This window comes from Seriola aureovittata, chromosome 18, assembly GCF_021018895.1.
Source record: "Seriola aureovittata isolate HTS-2021-v1 ecotype China chromosome 18, ASM2101889v1, whole genome shotgun sequence".
Lineage (NCBI taxonomy): Eukaryota > Metazoa > Chordata > Actinopteri > Carangiformes > Carangidae > Seriola > Seriola aureovittata.
In genome coordinates, this window is record NC_079381.1 from 16300943 (window position 1) to 16324596 (window position 23654).

At 38.9% G+C, this 23654-nt stretch overlaps 2 protein-coding genes across 2 annotated transcripts; one reads left to right on the top strand and one right to left on the bottom strand.

The window, feature by feature from the left end:
- The first annotated feature begins 1897 nt into the window (after positions 1-1897).
- Positions 1898-19288, top strand: shc3 (SHC (Src homology 2 domain containing) transforming protein 3). The gene is made up of 12 exons (XM_056403874.1): positions 1898-4328; positions 7454-7524; positions 10000-10063; positions 11385-11504; positions 12276-12329; positions 12981-13032; positions 13130-13259; positions 13351-13504; positions 14169-14262; positions 14370-14561; positions 15901-16226; positions 16362-19288. Exons 1-12 carry the CDS (start codon positions 3681-3683, stop codon positions 16488-16490), a joined length of 2034 nt encoding a protein of 677 aa, XP_056259849.1. The 5' UTR covers positions 1898-3680; the 3' UTR covers positions 16491-19288.
- LOC130186647 (sphingosine 1-phosphate receptor 3) lies at positions 19199-23220 on the bottom strand. Its single transcript, XM_056403875.1, has 2 exons — positions 22856-23220; positions 19199-22432 (listed from the first exon to the last, which is right to left on the bottom strand). The coding sequence occupies exon 2, from the start codon at positions 22350-22352 to the stop codon at positions 21207-21209; it is 1146 nt and encodes a 381-aa protein (XP_056259850.1). The 5' UTR covers positions 22353-22432; positions 22856-23220; the 3' UTR covers positions 19199-21206.
- Between the last annotated feature and the right edge of the window lie 434 nt (positions 23221-23654).

Sequence of the window (23654 nt, forward strand, 5' to 3'; positions counted from 1 at the left end):
ATTCCTGCGCAGGATATTAACACCCATTCATTTTCTTCCTGTTTCCTGTTTCAGAACGTATACAGTTGTCAATTATTGTAGTAGCTTCTTAGTTGTTGATCCTGGACCTACTTCTGATGAATATGATTCAGGGAGATGTGTGCAGTACATTTATTTTCAAGTGACTAGTTAGATGACAAAGCCTGAAGTCCCTTATGTTAGGCAGACATGGTATTCTTGGACAGAAACCCAAGCAGGAGAATAGTTTCCTGTGTGTAAGACAATTGATTTTCCACTAATCCCGACCCCCCTTATATACCATTTCTATTTCCGTTTGTTTCCTCTGTTTTTCTGTTTAGCCTTCCAATCTTGCATGTTGCCTAAGCAGTTTCCAGAGACATCAGTGGCAGATTTACCAGTCATTTAAAACAATTGGTTCTTGATTTCACAGAGACATTGTTAGAAGAGGAAGAGGAGACAAATACACAGTTAAATCCATTCCTTACACGTGTGCATACTCACCCTTTGCATTTTTGGGTTACAAAGGATTTTTTAATTGCAGGACCACAGTAGGTTCACTTATTTATTTATTTATTCACTTTGCAGTAGTGATTCTTTTTCAAAAATTGAAAGTAAAATGAAACTGGCAAAGGAAAGTTCAATTTGATCAAATTATTTCATATTGATATTGGCATCTCAGACCTTCCATACAGTACTGACTCAGCTTGTATTTTTGCTACAGCTAATCATATTGTCATGCACTCTGTTTGGTTTAAGAATGCTGAAAACCAGTTTGTGGCATCAGTGGTGTTTATTAAAGTTAATACAGAGAATAACTGCTTGACAAGGCCCTGGAAGACGGTCATGGCAATTTTAGTACTCCTGCAATATCAAACAGCAGCAAATATGCATTTCACAAAGACTAGTCTCACCTTATTGAAGTGATTTTTATTTGGTCTAATAGAAAGGTAATATAGAATACTGATGCTTGCCCAGAAGCACCTGCTAATAAATTAACCAGTACATTTGCTGATAAATATCTTTGCTGGTGGCAAGAAAGATGTGCTTTAATGATCACTGTCTCTCAGATGTGTCTCAGGCGGTTATAGATTTGCAAAAGGCAACAATCACAACTTTTATATGAATGAAGCTTGTAAGAAAATCATCCAAAATCATGAAATACTGCAACACTAGTGGGAAAATCAAAACCATAATGCTAATTATGCATTTTCTAAACACAAATGTTCCAATTATGTGGGTAACCATATTTGTCAGAGCAAAATACACTTGTTGTTCTTTTGCATTGGTACTATCTGCCCTCATGCACATAAACAGTAAATTGCTAATTAAATGTGTAGGTGGTAACTGTTCACATGAATGTGGAAAAAAAAAAGCTGACAATGGTGACAATCAAAATCATGGGGGTGGCATTTTTACTTCAGTTTTCTGTGCAGGATATATCTTTTTGTTTCTTATCCTGTTAGCTGAACACGGTCTTTTTAAATAATGCAAACATCTCGTATCTGATGATGTGCGTAGCATTTTTACATGGCGGTTAAGAGAAAACAAAATGTACACCTGGATTTGAAATGGTCTCTTCCACTATTCTGCAAGCCTCCCCTGAATGAGTCATCCAGCTGGCTCCTCATTGGATAAGACCATGCCATCCCTAGGGATTGCCTTGCAGAGGCAGAAAGGCCTTTGCTTCCATTCACAGAAACATTGGTATGCCGGCCTGCTATTTCATTCACATAAAAGACTAAATATTGCTTGCTTTTTTTGTCCTCTGCTCTTTTTCTCCTTTGTCTTTTTGCGTCCTCTTTTGATTTGCGAGGGCCTGCCTTTTCTTCCTTGCCTTTGTGTTTGCCTTTGTTTCTGAGGAGAGAAGGCAGACGCGCTGTCTTTTTTTTTTTTTTTTTTTTTTTTTTTTTTTTCTGTATTTGCCAGGCAGGAAAGAGAGATGTTGGGAGGGACTGCAGTGCGAAATCTGCAGCAGAGTGAGAGCGGAAGCTGCTTATGAATGAGTGTCAGTCTTTCAGCTTTGCTATATGCTCCTGAGGACATTTTACATGAATGGTGTCTGGCTGTGTTCTTTCCGCTACCGGGGAGACAAAGATGCTTCATTGGTGCTGCTGGGCTTTTTCTTTTATCCTTTCGGCTGTTTCATTCACTCATCTGCCTGAGAAACATGTCGTTCATTCTGTGTCTTTTCCAGTTGTATCATTCATGTAGGTCGACCAGGACCAGTTATTGGGTATTTTAGACAAGCTGTGAATCTGTATCTAGCTTCCTAGTAGTGGAACTGAATTTTTTGTTCCTTTGTTGCAGAATGCTGATAGAGAATTAGTGTTACACATCAGACAGTCACAATCAAAACTGTTTTACGTAAAAAGCAAAGATGGCTTTATTCCTTTTTGCATTAATGGCTGATTTATAAATATTTTAGGCAGGAATAAGTGTACAGTCTAGTCACTGATTTTTGAAAGTACAAACCTGAGAACCAGGAGTGATGTCTACCTATATTCTGCAGCTATTATAGATTAACATGGACAGTATATTAATGATGTTACTAATTCCCAGTTATGCTAAAATTGTACAGTTTTGTTTCTTTCAATGATTTGATATGATTTGGAAAATTACATTTTTATGATACATTTAAATAGTGATTTTATTCTTGAATCAGAGAAGTCTGCATTTTTTTGTTAGAGAAGATTTGGCTGGCACTGTGATTGTAGCTGTCATCTAAGTGGATGCTGATGATACTTATTTCACTTAATTTATTATCAATTCTGCGATTAATTAATTGTGTCTGTCATCCTTCCATCACAACTTCTAACAGTTCATCCATCCCGACATTAATTGTTTAAAAGATGAATTCATGCAAACTATTATGAGTAATTATTTTACTAAGTTAAATAATCAAGCTACCTCTCATTCTTCATTTCCTTTTCTCAGAAAAACAAATAAGAGGGAAAGAATTATAGCAAATTAATATCAGACTAGGGAATTTAAAAATTGATTGGTTCCAGTGTGCTGTAAGTGGGAGGTTTTTTTTTTTTCTCCCTCCAACAGGAAGTGATTTGCAGTGTTCAGCAAGCCTTTTGTTGAGAAGGTTTTCTCAGATCAGTGAGTCATGCTTCAGCTCTGAGCCGGCAGGCAGGCAGGCAGGCAGCAGTCAGTAGAGAGTATTTGCTCTTCCCTCGCTGTATCCGTGATCATCGACAACATAGACCTTTCTCTGGTCTCTTACTTTTTGGAATTTTGAGGCTAGAAATCAGCAGCAGTGGCAGCATCACCACTGGAAACCAAACAAGCTGCACCACAACACTGGCAGCCTTTTGGAGACCTTTTTTCTCTCCATCCCTTCATCTCTGCTTCAGTGTTGTGTTTTCATGGATTGTGTCTTTATGTTTCTCTCTTACGGACTGGATTGCAGCACTGGATTTTACTGAGAGCAGATTGGACTTTGGCGACAGCAGCAGCAGCAGCCCAACACAACCACCACTGTAACCTCAGTAGAGAAAATTACAGTCAGGTGGCCTGTGATTGCTAAAAGGCGTTTGCTGCCTGTACTGCTGCTGCTATGTTACAGGAGAGGGTAATCAGCACGGCTCAGCCACGTCTGCCAGCACACTTGTGAAAGAGGCAGGCTGTGCGTGTCGGTTGGTGGAGAGAGGGGAGAGAGCAAGAGAGAGAAGGGTATGCTTCACCGTACCAAATACAACCGCTTCAGGAATGAGTCAGTAACGTCTGTCGATGAGCTTCTCCACGGCCTGTCCATGAACCCCAAGGTCTCGGCCACCCCCCAGTCTGCAGCCGAGACATCTTACACACCCCCGACTGAGGTCCAGCCCTCCTCGACCACCACTGCTTCCAGCACCCCCACCAGCCACGGCTCTGACCACCTGGAAGATGGAGGCACCACCCTCTGTACCCTTATCAACAAGGTGTCCAGCCTGAAATTCAGCAACTCAGGCAGCTTGCTGGGCATCAAGGGTCTGCCCTCAGCTGTCAAGGACCTGGCTGTGTCTAAGCTGCAGGGGGGTGGGGGATCGGGCTCAGGCAGCTCTAGTGGCCCGAGCCCCAGCGCGGCGACAGCAACAGCAGCAGCGGCGGCAGCAGCCTCTGGTGTGGGCGGCTCTCTGTGCAGCTCGGCCTCCCATTCAACCCCCTGCTCACAGCTGGAGCCAGCTGTGAGCATGAGCAAGAAGAGCAGGCTGGATGAACTCCAGCCCAGTGGAGAGGACTGGAATGGAGGTGGAGGTGGTGGACTGGTGAGCAAACCCTCCAGAGGATGGCTACATTCGAGTGAGAAGATCTCTGGTCCAGGAGTGACATACATTGTGAAGGTTAGTTGTCTCTAATCCTCCCCCTTTCTAATTTTTGTTTTTTCTCCTCTCCCTCTTTTCTATTCTTTACCCATTCTCTCTTTTGTTTCAGTGACTCAAGCTTAGCTTCCTGCAAGTTTAGTATAAAGAAGAGATAATGTAGTTTTCTTGCACATCACAACATGCCCTTGAGTGGGTGTATGTAGGTTGGCTACAGCAGAAGGCTGAGCAAAGGGGGAGCGACTAGAAAACAGACATTGAATAATTCAGAAAATACAGAAGGTCAGCATTGGAGAAAAGTAAAGGAAAACAGGTGATGGCAAAATACATAACAGCAATTATCAGTGTCATTTAGAGCATGCTGTAAACATTTTCGTGTATACAGTATTTCTGTGTATGTGGAGCCACAGCGTTATGCTTTTGTAACCATGGTGATGTGTTATTTCTGTACATTGTGCATCTGTATGAGCTCTATGGCTGTTTTCGCTCAGCGATACAGAGAAATGATGGAAGAGGAAAGAAGACACACGGTGCATATTTGTCTCATCACATCCGTAACTTAACGTTAACGCTGTTCAGCCATCAAACATCATTTAAAGGATCACAAGTACGCACAACTACGAGAGCTGTGAATGTCATCATGCCGGCAATGAGTCACTAGCATGAGGAGTGATGATGCTGAGCCCTGGCTCTTCAATGTGTGAAGTGAATGAAGAAAACGGAGCAAACCATATTCACTGAAGCCACAGCGTAGCAGTAAATTGAACATTTGCCTGAAGGTATAATCTTTTTTGTCTTCCTTTTATTCATGCAGCACATTAAACAAAAAGCAAAATTTAGCTTCGGGGGCTGAGTGAGCATGCTAAACAGCGATGCCAGGTGTAATGTGTTATATTCCAAATCAAGTTACACAGTATGATTGCCATCATATGACACCTTCTACAACTTGCCCGAACAAAGCCTACAGTATCTGTGACCAGTGTGACATTCCATTAACCGCATTAAGGCCGAGAGCGCTTATTTGTCCAGTCAATGCCGCTGAAAGCATCCACACTGTGAGAGGGGAAATGGGTCCAGTCTGTGCTCCCCCACCCCCTGCTTTTCCTGTGGTTTGAGTCCTGTGTGTATTGAGATCAACGTGGTGTTCTGCTCACAGCACTTTTAATTAGCGTCATGTGGTCACTCCTCGCACATCATGCGCCATTACTCTAACGGGACATTGATTGACAGCGACACTGTTTACACTCACACTTTTAGCCCATGGTAGCTTTGTGTTTATGATATGTGTTTAAGATTTTGAAGTACCTCTGTAGTAACAATTCTCCTAATGTGATTTTGTAACGTAATTACCTTGTTTTTGATCCCAGCATATTTGATAGGAAGAAGTTTTTTTTTATTTAGGTCAGTGGTAACTTTGTCTGATTTTTATTTTTTATTTTTTTGCTTTAAACAGTTGCCATCTGCAGCTGAGAATGATGCCAAAACCAAAAAACGCTGAAACAAGGGCAACTGAACTTGATTGTAGATACTCGAAGACGTTTCACCTCTCTTCCAAGTTCAGCAGGTTCATTAGGTGCAGATCTTCTGTATGATCCAACATTTATAAATTCTCATTTCATCAAACTATTTAATTTAGCATTTTTATTAATAAAGTGTTTTACCATCTTGATCGTATCATTACATGTCCTGTCTAGACTGTACAGACATGAAATAGTAACTAGTTTTGTTTTATGTTTAAGTGGCGTGCAACTTAATGATATGAAAGCCATTTTTTTTATTTTGGCAATAAACTAAATGTTTAGATTTATGGGCAAAAGATGTAAAAAGTGTAGCCAGAATGATATACGACTTGATGTTTTAGAATGTGTTTGCCTGTTACGAAGCCAGTACTGTTTATATATAGTGTGTCTGTATATATGTGTGTCTTTGTTTCGTTTGTTTTGTTGTTTACCAGGATCATTTAAAGGCTCTTCAGTGCTGGCCTCTCATTGATATTCATAATTAATCAAAAGTTCAGTTTTGCTGTGTGAATCATGTGCTCGTTTGTTGTACAGCATCAGAGAAGAAAAGTCTCCATGTTGTGCTCAGAATAGGTCTCTACCAATTTTATAACCGTTTGATATATTTTTGGCCCTGCTGAATTGTGCACTTTAAACTTACTGGTTTAAAAATAGAGAACGTTAAAAAATTGCAAACGTCATGTTGACAAAACGTTATTTGTTTGCTGGTCCTTGCAAAACGCTCGCTGGAGAGAAGTTATGAGTTTGATAACTTTATATTTTTTCTGAAGAGGATTGGAAATGGAAACGATAGCATGTCTGTTTTGTTTACAACAAGATTATGAATGTGATTCTGATAATGATAGGAACTCATCAGCACAAAATGTTCCCAGTCTGTGCAGTATTAATTAGGTGAGGTGTTGTAATGTGAGTAGGTGGCTGGTATTGAAGATGGTTTTATGGGATAGGAGGACTGCAGTCACCTCATGTGGCATAGTAACACACTAATGCAGTTTTCACATAATTTACGGTGAAAGAGCATTGACTAATTTTTTTCTTTTCTTTTCAACTTCATATCAACTTTGTGCCAGACTTTGCCTTTGTGAACTGCTGGATGTTTCTATTTTTAACTAGAAGTGGAAACGATACCAGCAAGTTTATGAAACCACATTTGCTGATGTAATACAGGTTCAAGTCTCCTCTCAACTCTTATTTATACAATGCAGCTGGGAATGAAAGGATGATAACCAACAATCACCAATTAAATCTTCCACATTCCTTACATATTAATTTATAATATCAGTGTGAAATAATTGTACTCAGTGTGCAGACTCAATATTAAACTCAGTGACCCCCCCCCCCCCCCCCCCCCCCCCCCAATCATTCATGTTTTCAACTTTAAACAACTGTGTCATGCTGATGTTAATCAATGAGTCAAGCCATTCGTGGTCTTCATCTATTGTGGTGATTTGGTACATGTTGAAGGACTGCAGTTATTTTTATTTAGTGAGTTTCAGTTGGAAACTCAAAACAAATCAGGCATATCTTTCTGTACATTATGATGTGCTAGTCATGAAAACATTCATGTTACTTTTCACATTTTATTGAATATCTATTTCACACAGGCTTTTCATTCTTACTTTCCAGTATCTGGGCTGTATAGAAGTCCTTCGGTCGATGAGATCCCTGGATTTCACCACAAGGTCACAAATAACAAGGTATGTTAACACTTAATCTAGTTTTCCAACTTTTCAGTATTTACTACGGACAGGTGACAAACCAACATGAAGTGTTTTAGTTGTTGAGTTGTTTCACCAACACATGCAACGAGAACAGCTTCATTGTGCTTTGGCATTGATTCTATGAATGAGTCTCTGAACTGTACTGGAGGGATGAACACCATGTCAGTCAACAATCTCCCATAAGTTATCAATTGTGTTGTGATCTTGCCATATCATATAATTCACATTATTTTCATACTCATCAAACCATTCAGTGACCCCTTGTGCACACTGGCTGGGGGCATTGTCATCCTATTTCTCCACTCATTCGCCAGTTGTCACCCACCTGTAGATTTCCTTTAAGACAAACCCACAAACAGAACACACCTCTAAGACTAGTAATATTTGAATATATAACAGTATATGATATTATAATATTTGAAGTGTTTTATTCATAATTAAAACTCAACCTCATGATTATATGATTCTTTACTGTTCTTACATGATTTGTGATGTTGATGTTGGACGTTTGTTTGGCAGGTTCTAAATCTGTGGCATCACATGAACTTCAAGGAAAACAAACCTATTTGCTGCTTAAGGAATAAGACACCTTAAATTAAATCCTGTTATTCTCTACTGAGACAAAACAGTTTATATAACACTTACATGTTTGGGAACACATAGGTTAACAAATGTAGAGTATACCATTTCAAATTATATTGAAATTGAATGTATCATGTTTAAAAGCTTAATGTAAATGTATCATGCTTAATAAAACAAACATTTCAAAAGTAGAAAAAAAAGGATAACTCATGAGTCTTGATCTTGCAAGTGTAGATCTAAAGATTTTAAAGAATTCAATTATTGAACTTAACTATTGAACTTTAAATAAAATTGTACTAATTTAAACTGAATCCACGAAGGTATCATTTTACATGATAAGATATTTCAAGAAATTTGCCATTTCGTGAATTAACTTGGGGAATAGCTGATTTATACAATTAGCTACCACGCTAGACGGCTAACCAACTTGCTAAATAGCGCAGATCATGCTAATGTCTGTCAGAAAGAATGCCATCATTATAAATACTGTAATATGCATATACATAGAGATAGCAGAAAATAAGTCCAAATTTGTATCTCTTGTATCTCATCTTTCTTTTCAAGTTAAAACTTGTCTACTGCAGCAGACACATGATGATGGCAACTCAGAGACTGACAATCACCCAATAGCTTGTTCTGAGAAAAAAAAGTTGAAGCAAATTCTGGAAAAGAAGAGCAATGAGTGTCAGCAGAAATTACTGGATTTTTTTTTTTTTTTTTAGTATTTTGTTGTATTGCTTTGAATTGCACTTCATATTGTATTTTCACTTCAAATCTGTATGAAAATCTCTAAAGTGACCAAATGTTTTACTATAAAAATTTTAAAAAATGCTGTTGAATTGCTGACGGTGCCTGCGTACATTATATCACGACACCCTCCACTAATTAATACATGGTTTTTGTGTATTTAACATTTAGTTTCTGTCATGCCTCAGCAGGAAATGGGTTCTCTGTTTTAATAAGGTTACATCTGCCACCCAGTTCTTAGATAACCCCTTCTTAAAATGTGATGGGATTTTGATGTAATATGTACTATATCTGAGTATATTCAGGCTGCCTGTTATCACAATTTGTCTGCATGGAATTTTCTGTGGCTCCATGTGTATCTTTAAAATCATTGACCAATGTGCAGTGAGGCAAAGGCCAATAGTGAATCGGTTTGTGTCATGTCTACTTTTCTGCTTGACTTCCTGAAATCAGTCCAGTGTTAACGTTAGCTAGCAAGGCCACACAGTGGTAAGCCTTCTCTCTCGCTCTCTTTCTCTCTCACTGTGTGTATGTGTGTTTCTGCTTCTCTCTAATAAAGAGAGAGATAGTGAAAAAGAGATGGAGACAAACAGAGACAGAGAAATCTATATCTCATGCCGTTGCTATTATTAGATTTCTCCTTTTCTAAAAGAACTTCTGCTGTGAAAGATCTTTCCACCTAGAAAGGATACAGAAATTAACATTTCTGTTTCTGTCATGAAATCAACATTCACTTTATCTCAGAGGCAAATTTGACTTTTTACATATAAAACACTCTACACTGCATATTCTGAATCTTGCCTCAGGCCTTTTGGCCGAGGTGTATTGTAACAACAGGTAGAGTTCAGGCTTACTGTAAATATTTTTTGTTTGTTTTTTTGTCTTTCCCCTATTTTAATTACAAGCCGTATTTCATCCTATATTTGTAATACTATATTTATTTCAGATAGATAGATACTATTGATTATAAAGGAAGGAAATAACAAGTAAAGCCATGAGTCCTCACAACTGAATTGTGGGTCTCAATAATCTTAATCTCTAATTTAATGGCAAAATAACTGTGAATCTGTTGCTGTCTGTGGTCACCATCTTGGCTTCACCGTCCTCTCTTCCTCCCTCTAGGGAAGCCATCAGCCTGGTGTGTGAGGCTGTTCCAGGGACCAAAGGAGCTCTGCGGAAGAGAAAGGTACATGGATGGACAGAGAAGGAAGGAGGGAGGGAGGGATAGAGGAATGCAAGTGCTTGCCACACTGAGAGAGCTGAGAAAATAAATGTTGGTGAAATGTACAGTAGATAGAAAAAGAGGAAACGGCATTAGATATTCATTTATCCTTCCGCGTTCTATATATAGCATTGCCTCAGTAAGTTTTTTTTTTTCTCTATCCATCCTTCATGTTAAAAGAGGGAAAACAGAGACAAATAGAGAGAGGAAGAAATGATGAGAGAGATTGTACTTAGAGAAGAGAGAGAGTGAGGAGGAAGGAGAGAGATGAAGAGGTATGGGACTGTATGTGCGTGGGTGTAGTTCCAGCCCACGATGCATTGCACACCGCGCACAGTGCTTAGTGACTCATGTAGTGCACAATATCTGTGATCAGGAGGCTGAGCTTGTGTGTGTGTGTGTGTGTGTGCATGCATGTGTGCATGTTTGCGTGAGCGTCTGTCTTCTGTGTGCATGTGCATGTACATGGTGTGTGTCCACAGCGTGTGAGGAGACTGTGTCTTAATGTGGGGTGTGAAATGAAGCATTACTCTGCTCTCTAGAGCTTGTTCAAATGTCAGGGAAGAGTATATAATGCAAAATCAGTGCTGACTAGTTTCTCTCTCAGAATAGATATGAGATATATGATAATGTTATTTTGGCAAAACACACACTGGTGACATCAGCTTGATGCTGAGATTTCTGAATGGGTTTGACTAATTTTATTTGGCCTCTTCTCGTTATTTAAATCATTATTCACAACATTATTTTAAGTAACTTAACAATCTCATTATACATTATTAGATGAAATCTGCTTGGCTCAGTCTGTAATCAATACAAATGGAACAATAATTTTTCCTTAGTATTCATTCATTAGTGGTGAAATGATTAAATGAATAATACTTCTTAAAGGCGTAGTTTGACACTTTGGGAAGCAGGCTTATTCTTTGAGAGTCAGATGAGAAGATCCATACCACTTCCATACACAGGAGACTACAGCCAGTAGTTGGTTAGCTTAGCTTAGCATAAAGACTGGAAACAAGGGGAAACAGTTAGCCCGGCTCTGTCCAAAGGTAATAAATTACACCTGCCAGCCCACCACACCTTAGGCGTTTTAACACTTTGCTAAGTTAACTGGCTTCTGGCAGGAGCTTCATATCATACCATCATATCATTCATTTAGATTTAGAGACGTGAAATTGTTATTGATCTTTTCATCTAGCTCTCAGCGAGACGGTGAATAATTTCCAAAAATGTCTAATTTGTTTTATTCATGTCTGTCTCTGTCGTCCTCTGATCCTCTCAGCCACCGTCCAAAGCGCTGTCTAGTATCCTGGGAAAGAGCAACCTGCAGTTCGCTGGCATGTCCATCAACCTAAATATCTCCACCAGTAGCCTCAACCTGATGACCCCTGACTGCAAACAGGTCAGCTGACGACCATTGAGAACACATGCATGTGATGAATATTAATGATACTACTGTGATAGTACATTTAAGAAAATGGCAGCATTGTGTTCGAGAGTCTATCACAAACTTCTCAGCAACCACATTTACTGTGTATGTTAACTACTGCTGTGCACAAGCACTACTGGGTCAGGAAAAGGGGACATACCTAAAAAAAATTCACTGAAGTGACAAGAAGACTTTTGTTTCCAAATTTAGGTTGTCACTATAGAGAAAATGTTATTTTTAGCTGTTGAAAAGGTGATTTTTTTTCTGGAATGAAGAATGTCTGTTTAAGGAGGTTTATGTAATAAAGGAGCAGTTAAAAGAGGAAGACAAGCAAGAGCACATGACCTCTACTGCTGTTACTAGAATTAGAGGAGGTTGGCATTGCATTGCACATTACTGTTTTTAGACAGTTATTTGTATGATAAAATAGTGGATGGTTACTCAGTGGTAATGTCGTGCATTGCCCTCTTTCATTCCTGATACGAACAGCAGATGGTGCCAAAGTAACAAAACAATCCAAATCCTGCACAGAGTAACTCACACGAGACAGAGTAGTACTTTTGGTATCATTTCAGTTTATTGAAATGTGGGGTCTAAATGTTTATCTAAATGTGGGACATTTGACAAGCTAAAACTTTCTTTTGATAAACTAATTAGCTAATCAACTTATCATTGTGTGTGTGTGTGTAGAATCACAGAAATGTTGGTTAATTCATATGTACTGTATGATTTTACTCCTGACAGATCATAGCCAACCATCACATGCAGTCCATCTCCTTTGCATCAGGTGGAGACCCTGTAAGTAACTCAGTGGCCTGCATCAAATTCACTGATTTACTGATACAACTGAAATAACATTTTTGCCCATGGCAGATACTATTACGTATCATTAGTCATATTGATATCTTATCTGTATTAATTGGGATTTTTTTAGAACACCAGTCAGTACATGTATTTAAAATGCAGAGGAATTGCTAGGCATCACAGACCAGGGGTCAACAATTAAGTTCAACTGTTTGTTCAGCAATGTTCAGTGGGAAGCCAACATAGTTCTACGGGCAAGGTGATGATGCGGCCCTATGTGTTTTTTTTTTTTTTTTTTGTATTAATTAGAAACCTAGTATCTAGTATTTTATTTGTAAGTATTTTGTTTCTTTTAAACATAAGACAGATTCATAAAATAGTCCTGTTCCCGTCAGCTAGTGAGTGCTAGCAAAGTTACAACAGCTTATGTTACAGTGAAATTAACTAATACACACATGTATGCTTTGTGTTGCACTTTGAGACTTAATATGCAATTGATGCTAAATGAAACTCAATAAACAGTGGCCTGCTCCATTTACAGTTGAGTGAATATACTGTTGTTAATGTTGCCTTAAAAATATAACCGCACACCATGTCTATTGGACTAGCTGTAAAAAATGTGTCTTTTTGTCTTGTCTTTTTCAGGACACGACAGATTATGTTGCCTATGTAGCAAAGGACCCTGTTAACAGAAGAGGTAGGTGTTCATTCTTTTAACACTGTAGAGTGTCTCATGTCTCACATAAGACATGTTGCTCATTAAAATGCGTTCTTCTGACTCTCTTTCTTGTCAGCATGTCACATCCTGGAATGCTCTGATGGTCTGGCCCAGGACGTCATCAGTACCATCGGCCAGGCCTTTGACCTTCGCTTCCAGCAGTACCTGCAATGTCCATCAAGCAAGCTGTCCTCCACACATGACAGGTGAGGTGTTCAGGACACATTCATAAAACACACAAAAGATAACACATTGACTTGTTTTGAGTTTCATAATCAAACCATGTTTTTGCTCCAGGGTATTAAACATGGAGGAGTTACCATGGACAGAGGAAGAGGAGGAGTCAGCGGAACATCCTTACTATAACAACATCCCTGGCAAAATGCCACCCCCTGGAGGCTTCATCGACACTCGGCTGACCAATCAGAATGCAGGACCTGATGGGTGCCAGGTACAACTGAACAGAGTTACTTTTGTTTACACATGGACTTGAGGTGCTTTGGCACCTGCAGCGTTTGTGGCTTGGTCCAGATCAAGAGAAAAATGTTTACACTGTTGCATTTCAGTTCTGTGCAGTTTGTGTTTACACTGGCTTTATTTTTCTGCTACGAACCAAGAGGTGTGAACTCAAAATTACACAGACTGACTGACTGTCAGAGCTACATGTATCCCCTAGGGCCAATTAAATTCTGGTGCTTGACAAGTCATGCAACACTTAACTGCTTATTTTATGTATATTTATGTTCTCTGGTCACCAAAGAATTAACTGATTATGAGCATTATTGGTATGATTAGACTGAAAATTGACTGCACAAACGAACCACACAACAGTCCACTTACAGAGATCCTTCGTTTCAGGCCTCAGTCTGGTTGTTTAGTCCACAACAGAGTTTGATCGACAGCTTTCACACCAGCCCAAATGAACTGCAGTAAATAGACAAATGCACCAGAGTTCATTTTAATGAAACAAAACCAGTTAGGAGTGACAGGAGATTTAATCAAAATTTTTGCACATTACATGATTAAAATTATGGCCTTTTTTATGTCCACTCATGATATCTATTTCTTAATTCAGAAATATCTTTAATATCCACTGTGTGTCTGTTTGTTATCAGATGGGCCCAGGTTCAGTAGATCAGACATATTACCAAGGGCGGCACTGTGGAGAAAACTGGGGAGATGAAAGAAAGCCCATATTCATACAACAGGGTAAGAAAATCCATCCTTCCCACTACTTAAGTATATAGGTCATGTTTAACTTTGAGGAATTGCATCAGTTCATCACTGAGACTGTGATTGTTTCTCCAAATGTCTAGGTTCATTTGATATAAGCAGTCTGCCTGAGAGTAAAGGTCAGGCGCCAAAAACAGCAGAGATGCCCACGTATGTGAACACCCAGCAGATTGATGCCCAGGTGCTCGCAGCACTTCAGGCAGAAGCAGAGAATGTGACGAAAGGCATGGCAGCTGCAGCCAAAGAGAGTCCGCAGAAGGACCTGTTTGACATGAGTGAGTTTCTGTTGGCATGTATTAAAGTTTCTTTCTATTTTTCAGATGCTTTGAATAGTGGATTTAGATTTGTAATCACTGATATAAACTAATTTCAGTTTTCACATAGTTGAATGAATGAATTTGAGGCAAAGCGAATTTAAAACTCACCTGCTGAAGCATTACAAAGTAACTGAACAGTATCTGTGCCCTGATGTCAGAATAACATTGTAAGACGACTTTCTAATCACAGTTCTTAATTATAGCTGTTTCCTAGCTTTTGTTTCCCATTGACTTTGGTTTGGCATTATAATGACATCATGTCAGTATGAAGACAATAGAAGGACGTTGTTAATGTCAGTGTACAGCTTTATTCTTTCCTTCTTTCAACTTCCACCTTAACTTTGCTATTATTATACGTGAAAGATTAGTTACATAAAGATGTGTGTACTACGTATGAACAATCCATGACACAGATTACATGTGAGCAGTCAGCTATACTGTTCACAAGTGAGCTGTTATTATATGAAATTTAAGTTGTTATTTAAGGTGTTATTGTCCACCTGCTGTGGTTCTTTAACTGTTAACTTTGTTCCTGTACTAACAAACACCAGCACTTGTGCCACAAAAGAAAAACACGATTAAATCTAATTTGATACAGATACTTGCATAAATCAATTCAGAAACATTTTGTTAATTTGTTCTGAAAGTTATTCAATTAGAGGTTATATACAGTAATTGACCTATAATAGTCAGAGTGAGAGCTCATCAGAAAAAAGAGCCCTGACCTTGAGTCCATTGTCTGAGTAATATTTACTGTTTAAAAGCATCAGAGCAGATTTCATCAGTGGGTATTATTGTATCGTCAGCGTAACAGAAAAATACTATGTACAAAATTTTTTATTTTTTATTACTTAGTCATCGGCATATCATTGCATCAATTTACAAATTATATGATTTATAATGTAAATATACAGGTGTATTTCCATACAGATTTATATACAAATGCATGGAGTAAAAATTTGAGAATACAATTTTAAAAATGACACAGATGACAGATCCGTTGTTCTCCAACTGGTAGTAAGTCTTTGAGTACAGTAATGTCATGTTTTTGTGTAACTTTGAGGATATTAAGGTGTTTTGATTACATCAAATCGATATGTTCACCTGGATATGCTACTGCTAAATGCCCATAATCAAAGATAGAAAAGGGAGACATGTTTATGTTTTCATACCAACAATGAATTTATGGATTACCATACTTTATAAATCTTGACAGCTGTAGGATGTTAAGTTAAAAACTGTGCTAGAGAGATCCTTCCTCTCTTAATTATTTTGGCACTGCCCTCACCTATACCAGAGCCCTTCGAGGATGCTATTCAGTCTCAGTCCCATCCGCCGTCCCAGAGCCAAGCCCAGTCCCAGATGTCCAATCTTCACAAGGCAGCATCCGTGGACAGCTCAAGCCCTCTTCTTGTGCGCTCACTGGCCTTCCGTGCACAGGAGGAGCTGGAGGGCCAGACATGGTACCATGGCAAAATGAGCCGCCGTGATGCTGAAAAGTTACTGAAAGAAGACGGGGACTTCCTAGTCCGCAAGAGCACTACCAACCCAGGGTCCTACGTACTAACGGGCATGCACAATGGACTTGCCAAACACCTACTGCTGGTGGACCCCGAGGGCACGGTAAGACAGGGTTTAAGGACATGTTAAGTGTGTTTGAAACGAGATACTGTAGATAGAGAGGAATGAATAAAATGAAGGATTTTTTTATTGTGCAAGAAAAAGACAAATTTATAACATTTCTTTTTCTTCTCAAAGGTACGGACAAAAGATCACGTGTTTGACAGCATTAGCCACCTTATTGGCCATCACCGTGACAACAATCTGCCGATTGTGTCAGCCGGGAGTGAACTGTGTCTCCTACAGCCTGTTGGAAGGAAACAGTGATGCTTGTAATGCCTGATGGGAAATCGGAAGCTCTGAACAGTCTCTCCTACCATCCTGAAACTTGAAGACGAAACACGAAGAGAAAATGCTTAAAGGCTCTGTGCGCTGACAGTGTTTTATGGAAAATTGGCCCACAGTTACTTTTCTGGAGGCACTGGAAGACACAAGATTTGTTTAAGATAAAAAAAAAAAGAATATTTATAGAACTGTTATTATTTTGTTGTGATGACTGAAATGCTATATTTTTGAGAAGACATAGGTGCATTTGGACATACTATCTTGATTTGGTGTTTTAAAAGACTAAAAAAAAAAGACAGATGTTCTTGTAGTTTAGATGAAGTGCAAATCAAACCTCAAAGAGGTGTTAACAAGAGTATTTTAGAATAAAAACCTGAAATTTTAGTTTTGTCTGTCAAGCACAACCACATTTCTACAGGAACTGTTGGCTAAGAGGTAGGAAACAAAAACAGTTTGGACGACAAATGCTGTTTATAATGAATTACTTTAGGAAAAAATGTCCTTTAATCTCACCAATAGCGTGACAGCTCACTCAATTAGTCACTATATGAAATCTGCTTTTATTGGGGATTAGAACTGAATGTGTTTTGCTTTGCAGTAGTCACAAAGTGTTGGGGTGCAAACAGACATCCTTCATAGTGCTGTCAATGGCTTTAAAGATAACCTTTTTTTATAAAGTATTTTCTTGTGTCACAGTCGCATGACTTAAAATCAACTGTTCTTGTGGACATTGTTCGTAGACCTTGATACCCCTTTATTTGAAAGAGGTGCTTGTGTATGCTGACACTGTAAAATATTTATGCTTTTCAACCAGGGATTGTTTCTGAATTGGTTCTCTCTGGATTCTTTTAGATGTGTAGTCAATGATTAGTTTTGGGGCTTGAGTCATGCAATGGATATTCTCACATTCTTAATTAACATTTTCGGCTTTTTGTGAACTTTTAAAAGATATTATCATTATTATTTTTTTTCTTTTTTTGAATGATCACAAATGAATAGCACAATCAGAAAGTTAGATCAGTTAGATCATCTATGTCAGTTGTACCAAGACGAATTACCAATGTGTTGAGATGTAATTTACACTATATACTTACAAGGCTTGATTAGACCAGTGTTGAGTACACACATTGTGCACCCAATACAGAATGTTCAATATTAGATCACCTTCACTTGTTGATGTTAAACAAAGAGATTTTATCTCTCAATGTGGCGATGTCTTATGGCAAGATTGCTTTATTGCCACTAGATCACAGAAATACTTGTTTACCCCAGTCAGTCACACTCACTTCACTTCCCTTATTTTATCACTTACTAGTAGTGAAGGATGCTATCTGACTGTGTGTTGCTTAAAGTACTACAGTACATGGGAAAATCCAACTCTTAAGAGTTTTCACCCATTATTGCTTGACAGTTAATAGTTAATTTGCATTTTGCAGTCCACTGTACACAATCTTTCCTCAGAACAGTTTGTGGTATTTAGGTTACAGACTGTTTTTGTAGAGTGGGGAATCAAATTTTGAAAAGGCTTATAGAAATAGTACACATCAGTTCTGTCAACAGACTTTTTAAATGCTCTCATCCTTACTATTGTCAGTACTCTGATGGATACCAAATGAATGGGGCATTGTATTTGATATGCACTGGACCACTTCAGTTGAACCAAAATCAGCATGTGTTCAATGAGTTTGACAAGACAGATGCAATGTAATATAATGTGCCTGTATTTTGCTGCAAGAGGGAGTGTACAGTACATGCATCTCACAACAACACATATTTAGCAAAGAGCAGTATTGGGATTGTTATAAAAAAAAAAAAATCCACCAGATCCATTTTGGTTAAAGCCGATTAAGACTTTCCTTGATTCCTTGTGTCCCATGACCCAGTTTGCTTCTCAGGATTCTTTTGAGGAGAGCGCATGAGAGAAAGAGCCAAATATGTTGGTATTTTTGAGGGAAAGGTGAGAAGAAAGGACACAAAGAATCACTGAGGAGTTTTATTTGTTGTTTGTTTTGGGTTCTTTTTGACAATTATCCGACATCAACTTTTAATTTGTTCGATTCTTTGTGACATAATTTCATCAAATCTAATATCTTGGGAGATGGAATAATACGCAAAATTAAAAAAAAAAAAAAGCACTACGCTAATGTCAAGAATGAGATTAGTGTTTGTTTCTAAAAAGCAAATTTGTAGAATCACCTTGGCAAAATGTGCAATGTTTTGAACAAAGCGTATATACAGCAGGAACAACTCCATACTTGAATCTCTCCTATAACATGATGATTAGCTGTGTGGCATAAAGAAATTGTACAACCAAACAAGCTGGGACACAAATCAGAACATGGCTTCTCTCCAGATTTCTGTTGATGAAAATGTGCCTTTTATTTGTACAAATGGTGTTTTTATTTCTCTTTCTCTCTCTCTTCAAAGTGCAATAGCTGATCTTCAATGGGGCATGCCTGTTCACTAGAGGTTGTGTTTCGCCCTGCTGCGTGTTGCTGCTTGAGACTACTGTTTTCTCTCTCTATCTCTGTCTCTTTATCTCCCTCCCTCTCCCTCTCTATTATATATTATAAATGTATAATTTCCAGATTCTAAGTATAAATCTTTGTCAGAGGGAATCACACAGAAACTCACTATTTTGGAACAGGTACAGAAAAAAATGGAAATAAAAACAAAGAGACAAGTCCAAATGATGTTTACAGATTTAATCTTTTGGTTGTATGGGTTTATCATTATTCTGTATGACTGTTGGCAATAAAACCGTGAATGTGTAGAATCTCTCTGTATGTTCTGTAATAATCAATGACACATTTCGTTCTATGGCAGATGCCGCATTTAGACACAGTCACTACAATTTCCTCTAAAATCTTAAAAGTTTTAATAACCCTAATTATTTCTGTTTTGTTTTAATTTGTGTAGTTTTACTTTTAATTTGTCCAGATCTCTGCCTCCATTGCAGTAGAACAGAGATGTACAGAATTTTGTTCTAGCCACTGAAAGCATTGATTTTAAAAAATACATCCATAAACAGTGCTCTTGTTATTCAGGATAATCCACAGAACACACGAACAAAAGTTTTAATAAAGACTATTTCTTTTGTTCAAAAAAGTTCCTGTGAAAGTTGTTCACAGTGAAGTATTTGAATCCTCCCACGTGGCAGAGGTGCTGCTTGTTGAAAGAGATGTTGCTGTTGAATTTTCCAGATGTTATTTTACTGCTGTGTGCACCACAAACCCTGGACATACAAAATGAAAGCTATATGCACGTCAAGATGCCACTATAAATAGGTGAAAAATGTGTTATTTTCCCCAATGTGTAAGGAAGGCACTACACATGAAACAAGGCAGAACTGTGCCCTCTACTGGCCACATGAGCTGATCAAGGTGAATCATCTTTATACAGTACTTTCTTCCTTTACTCTTTATTTTTACTTTATTGTGCAAAAGCTAATTTTTTTTTTGTTGCATCATATATAAACAGCTGCCTCTAGCCTATCTAGTTCTAGTTCACATGCAGCATCCACGTGCCTCTCAAGACTTGTTTCTTCAGTTTACCAGTTTCATGCTTTTAGAGATGATACAAAACGTTTCCACTTCTGGAATAATCAAGATAAAAAAACAAAGACAGACTATAATAACAATTCAAAATTTGTTACTAATATGAGGATTGAAGATATTCTGTACTGAACATGCAGCATATTGTAAAAAATATCCCATCAGCATAGATGACTACCATTATCAACCAGCAGATGGAGCCCTGGTTCCACTAAAAACTACTGCTTTTGAATGAACCGCATCAGTTCCATTAATTCTCTGTAGAGTGGTAACAAATGCAGATCTTTCATTTTGACCATAATGCTACTGATATAATGAAAAAGGTGGCAAGTCTTTCTCATCAACATGTGGTTTTTTTTTTCCTCAAATATACTATTTACAAGGCAGTTTTCATTACAGTTAACTGTACAGCATTCTGTAGTATGAGTGAATACAAATTTACAGAATAAACTGCATAGATTAATAAATAACCAGTTGTTTATCATTACACTAATAATTGTCTACAATCATTCTTCGTTACATTGTTTTTGCAGCACTATAATTGCACTTTTTTTATTAATTGCAGGTGATTTCTCACTTCTTCTTTGTCTTATTTGTCTTTGTCTGGTCACATCTGTAACCACAAAGGTAATTTTTTTCTGTCAAGGCTAAAAGCACCACTAATTCTCAAATCATTATTGTCCTGCAAAAAAAAAACATGTATCTCCAAAATGTCAAGCTTTAATTAGCTCAGCAGTTTTTTTTTTTTTATTGTTTGTTTTTTCAACCAATAAAGGATTTGTCTGCTAGTATGGTGTAAAATTACCACTTTTGGAGATACATGGTTCTAATGTAACAGTGATGTAATATGACCTGTGCTTGACAAAGGGGCAAAACCGAGAGAGTCATTGATCACACATTGGCCTCGTACATCAATCTAATGTCAGATGTGAGTTCTCTGATTGTGGATGATGCTGTTGTATCAATATAAATCACAAAGGAGAAACAGCTGTCCTGCAGCCAGGCCTGAAGTCCACACTTCATTTAAGAAATCCTTTATTCTTGATCAGTCGAAACTCATCATCGTTTCTGTCCTCTGCGACCACTGCACAGGCCCACGAGCATATGTTAGGACCACCCTCACCTTCTTACTGGCTCCCTTCTTTCACTTTTTTGCGTCACTCTCAGAGACGGCCTGGGCGGCTCCTCCTGCAACCACTGAGACCTGGCCATGAGCAGTGTCCATCTCCTGCTCCTTCCCTAGCTCTGTTTGCCTGGAGCCCTGCTGGTTCTGGTTGGGGTTGTTCTGGCTGCTCCACGACTTGCTCCTGCTGCGGCTGGGCTCCAGGGACTGCTTGTTCCCACTGCCATTTACAGAAGCCTTCCCCCTGTAGCAAATGCCACACACCAGACCCAGGAAGGCCCGTCTCATCTCTCGGCTGGCCAGAGTGTAAATCACTGGATTCATGGCTGAGTTGAGCACAGCCACCACAATGAACCAGTCAGCCTTGTAGAGGATGGGGCAACGCTTGCCACATGCCACATCCACAAGAAGCACGATGAAGATGGGCGTCCAGCAGGCGATGAAGACCCCAACTACAATGATGACAGTGCGCAGCAGGGACATGGCATGCTCAGAGTTGCTGTGCTTGCTCACTTTTCGGCTGCTGGACTTGACCAGGATGTAGATTCGGGCATAAAGGACTGACATGGCTAAGAGCAAAACCATAAAAACTGTGATACAGAAAGCGACATATTTCTTGGAGTAGAGAGGGAGGACTATGGAGCAATCAGGGAGGTTGTCCAGGCAGTTCCAGCCCAGAATAGGCAAAGCTCCAAGAGATATGGCAATCAGCCAGCAGGTCCCTATGAGCAGAAACACTCTGTAGTTCTTGTTGGCATCATAAGGCCTCATTTTGATCATAGTCAGGTGTCTCTCTATAGCAATAGCCAAGAGACTGAAAATGGATGCACCGAGTGCCACAAACATGCTGCCCTCTCTGACAAACCAGAGAGCAGGTGAGAGCTGCAGGGTCTTTTCTCCTGACAATAGCAGGTTGACCAGGTAAGCGACTCCAGCCAGCAGGTCACACAGCGCCAGGTTGCCGATGAAGTAGTACATGCGGTTGTGGAACCTGTGGTTTCTCCATATGGCTACCAGCACGGTGAGGTTCTCCAGGACGATGAAGCAGCATATGATCAGGAACACGATGGTTTTGGGGTCCACGGAGCCACGGCTTGTGCCAACATCAGGCCGGTGGTCCAGCTTTCCTGTGTAGTTGTAGTGGCGGTATATCTGAGAATTGATCATCTTCAAAGCGCCGGCTGCTGACACTGGATGTCAGAAGTGAGCAGGGAGTCCAGTGTCAGCAGATCAACCGTCTTCAAGATCTGAGTGTTGACAGAAGGTGTTATTGTTCACAGTGTTGTCATTTTCCAGTAATGCAGAAGTTCATGGTTTTGTCTGATGGATTTAATCTAAATCTGGTTTACCTATTTTCTATGAAAACATGAAAACAAAACGTCACTAAATCTAGCAAACAGTGCAGAAAACTGTATAAAACTACAGGAAACATATGGTCTACTTAAAATAAACTACGATGCTGTTTGTTTGTTTACACACAATCTTGGACCAGTTCCCCAAAAAATTCAAAAAGTACCAAGAGACTTCTGAAGTATAAGTATTGGCTTTTCAGACATGACGTTAGTTTGATATTGAATCAATTGTATACTGTAGTTAAATGGTGGATTTCACCTATTTGCGCCCACTTGATCCGTCCCGTTTCCCCAAATGACAACATTAACACAACTTACCGTAGGATGCTCGCAGTTCAGATTTACTTGGAAGTTAAACTCACTCCGAGGCACATGCATTTCATCGCTGAGTCGTCAATTCTCCGTATTTCAAGATTTGCTTTAGAGCTTTAATTCCTTCCCGCTCGCTCAGTGGAGGAGAGCAGCTCCTCATCTTTTGCTGATCTCTAAACTCCGGAGTTTTTCGACAGTTGGCTGGAAGTCACACCCCTCCCTCGCTGCTTTCCCCCGGACAGGGGGAGCAGAGAGGCTGAGGCGGCTGCTGTCTTAAGGGTCAGTTGAATTCATGAAGCATATTAAAGCCAGGAGGTGCGTGGAGACGCATAACTTATTTTAAAGATACCTTGCAATTATCCAATGTAACTATATTTGTCCCCCTGGCACGAGTTTTAGTTGTAGGCATTATGCAGGTAGGTTTTTCTAATCAATTTTTTATTTCATTCATTTATTTATTTGTTTTTGTAAACAAGAGTCGAAACAAGTTTAATTTATATTCATTTAAATATATATTGTGGAAATTGGAAACATTTGGTAGGCTATATATTTTATCTCAAGTCTTGACATTTATCTGCATAAATATGAGTCAGAAATATGTTCATTAATGTAGTTTTTGTTCCTTTGCTTTAAAGGCTTTTGAGTCTGTGAATGAGAATAATTTAAGATAGCTAGCTAGCTTTTATTGAACATTTCATTAATTTAATTCAAGTTAGCAAGGCTAAATTAACTTAGCTTGCTAGATAGCTGGCTAGAGTGTGTGTGTGTGTGTGTGTGTGTGTGTGTGTCTGTGTGTGTGTGTGTG

Coding starts and splice junctions, on each gene's coding strand:
- shc3 (XM_056403874.1), top strand. CDS start 3,681: ATGCTTCACCGTACCAAATACAACCGCTTCAGGAATGAGTCAGTAACG. Junction 11,505..12,275: donor TGACCCCTGACTGCAAACAG/GTCAGCTGACGA, acceptor TACTCCTGACAG/ATCATAGCCAACCATCACAT. Junction 13,033..13,129: donor GGACCCTGTTAACAGAAGAG/GTAGGTGTTCAT, acceptor CTTTCTTGTCAG/CATGTCACATCCTGGAATGC.
- LOC130186647 (XM_056403875.1), bottom strand. CDS start 22,352: ATGATCAATTCTCAGATATACCGCCACTACAACTACACAGGAAAGCTG.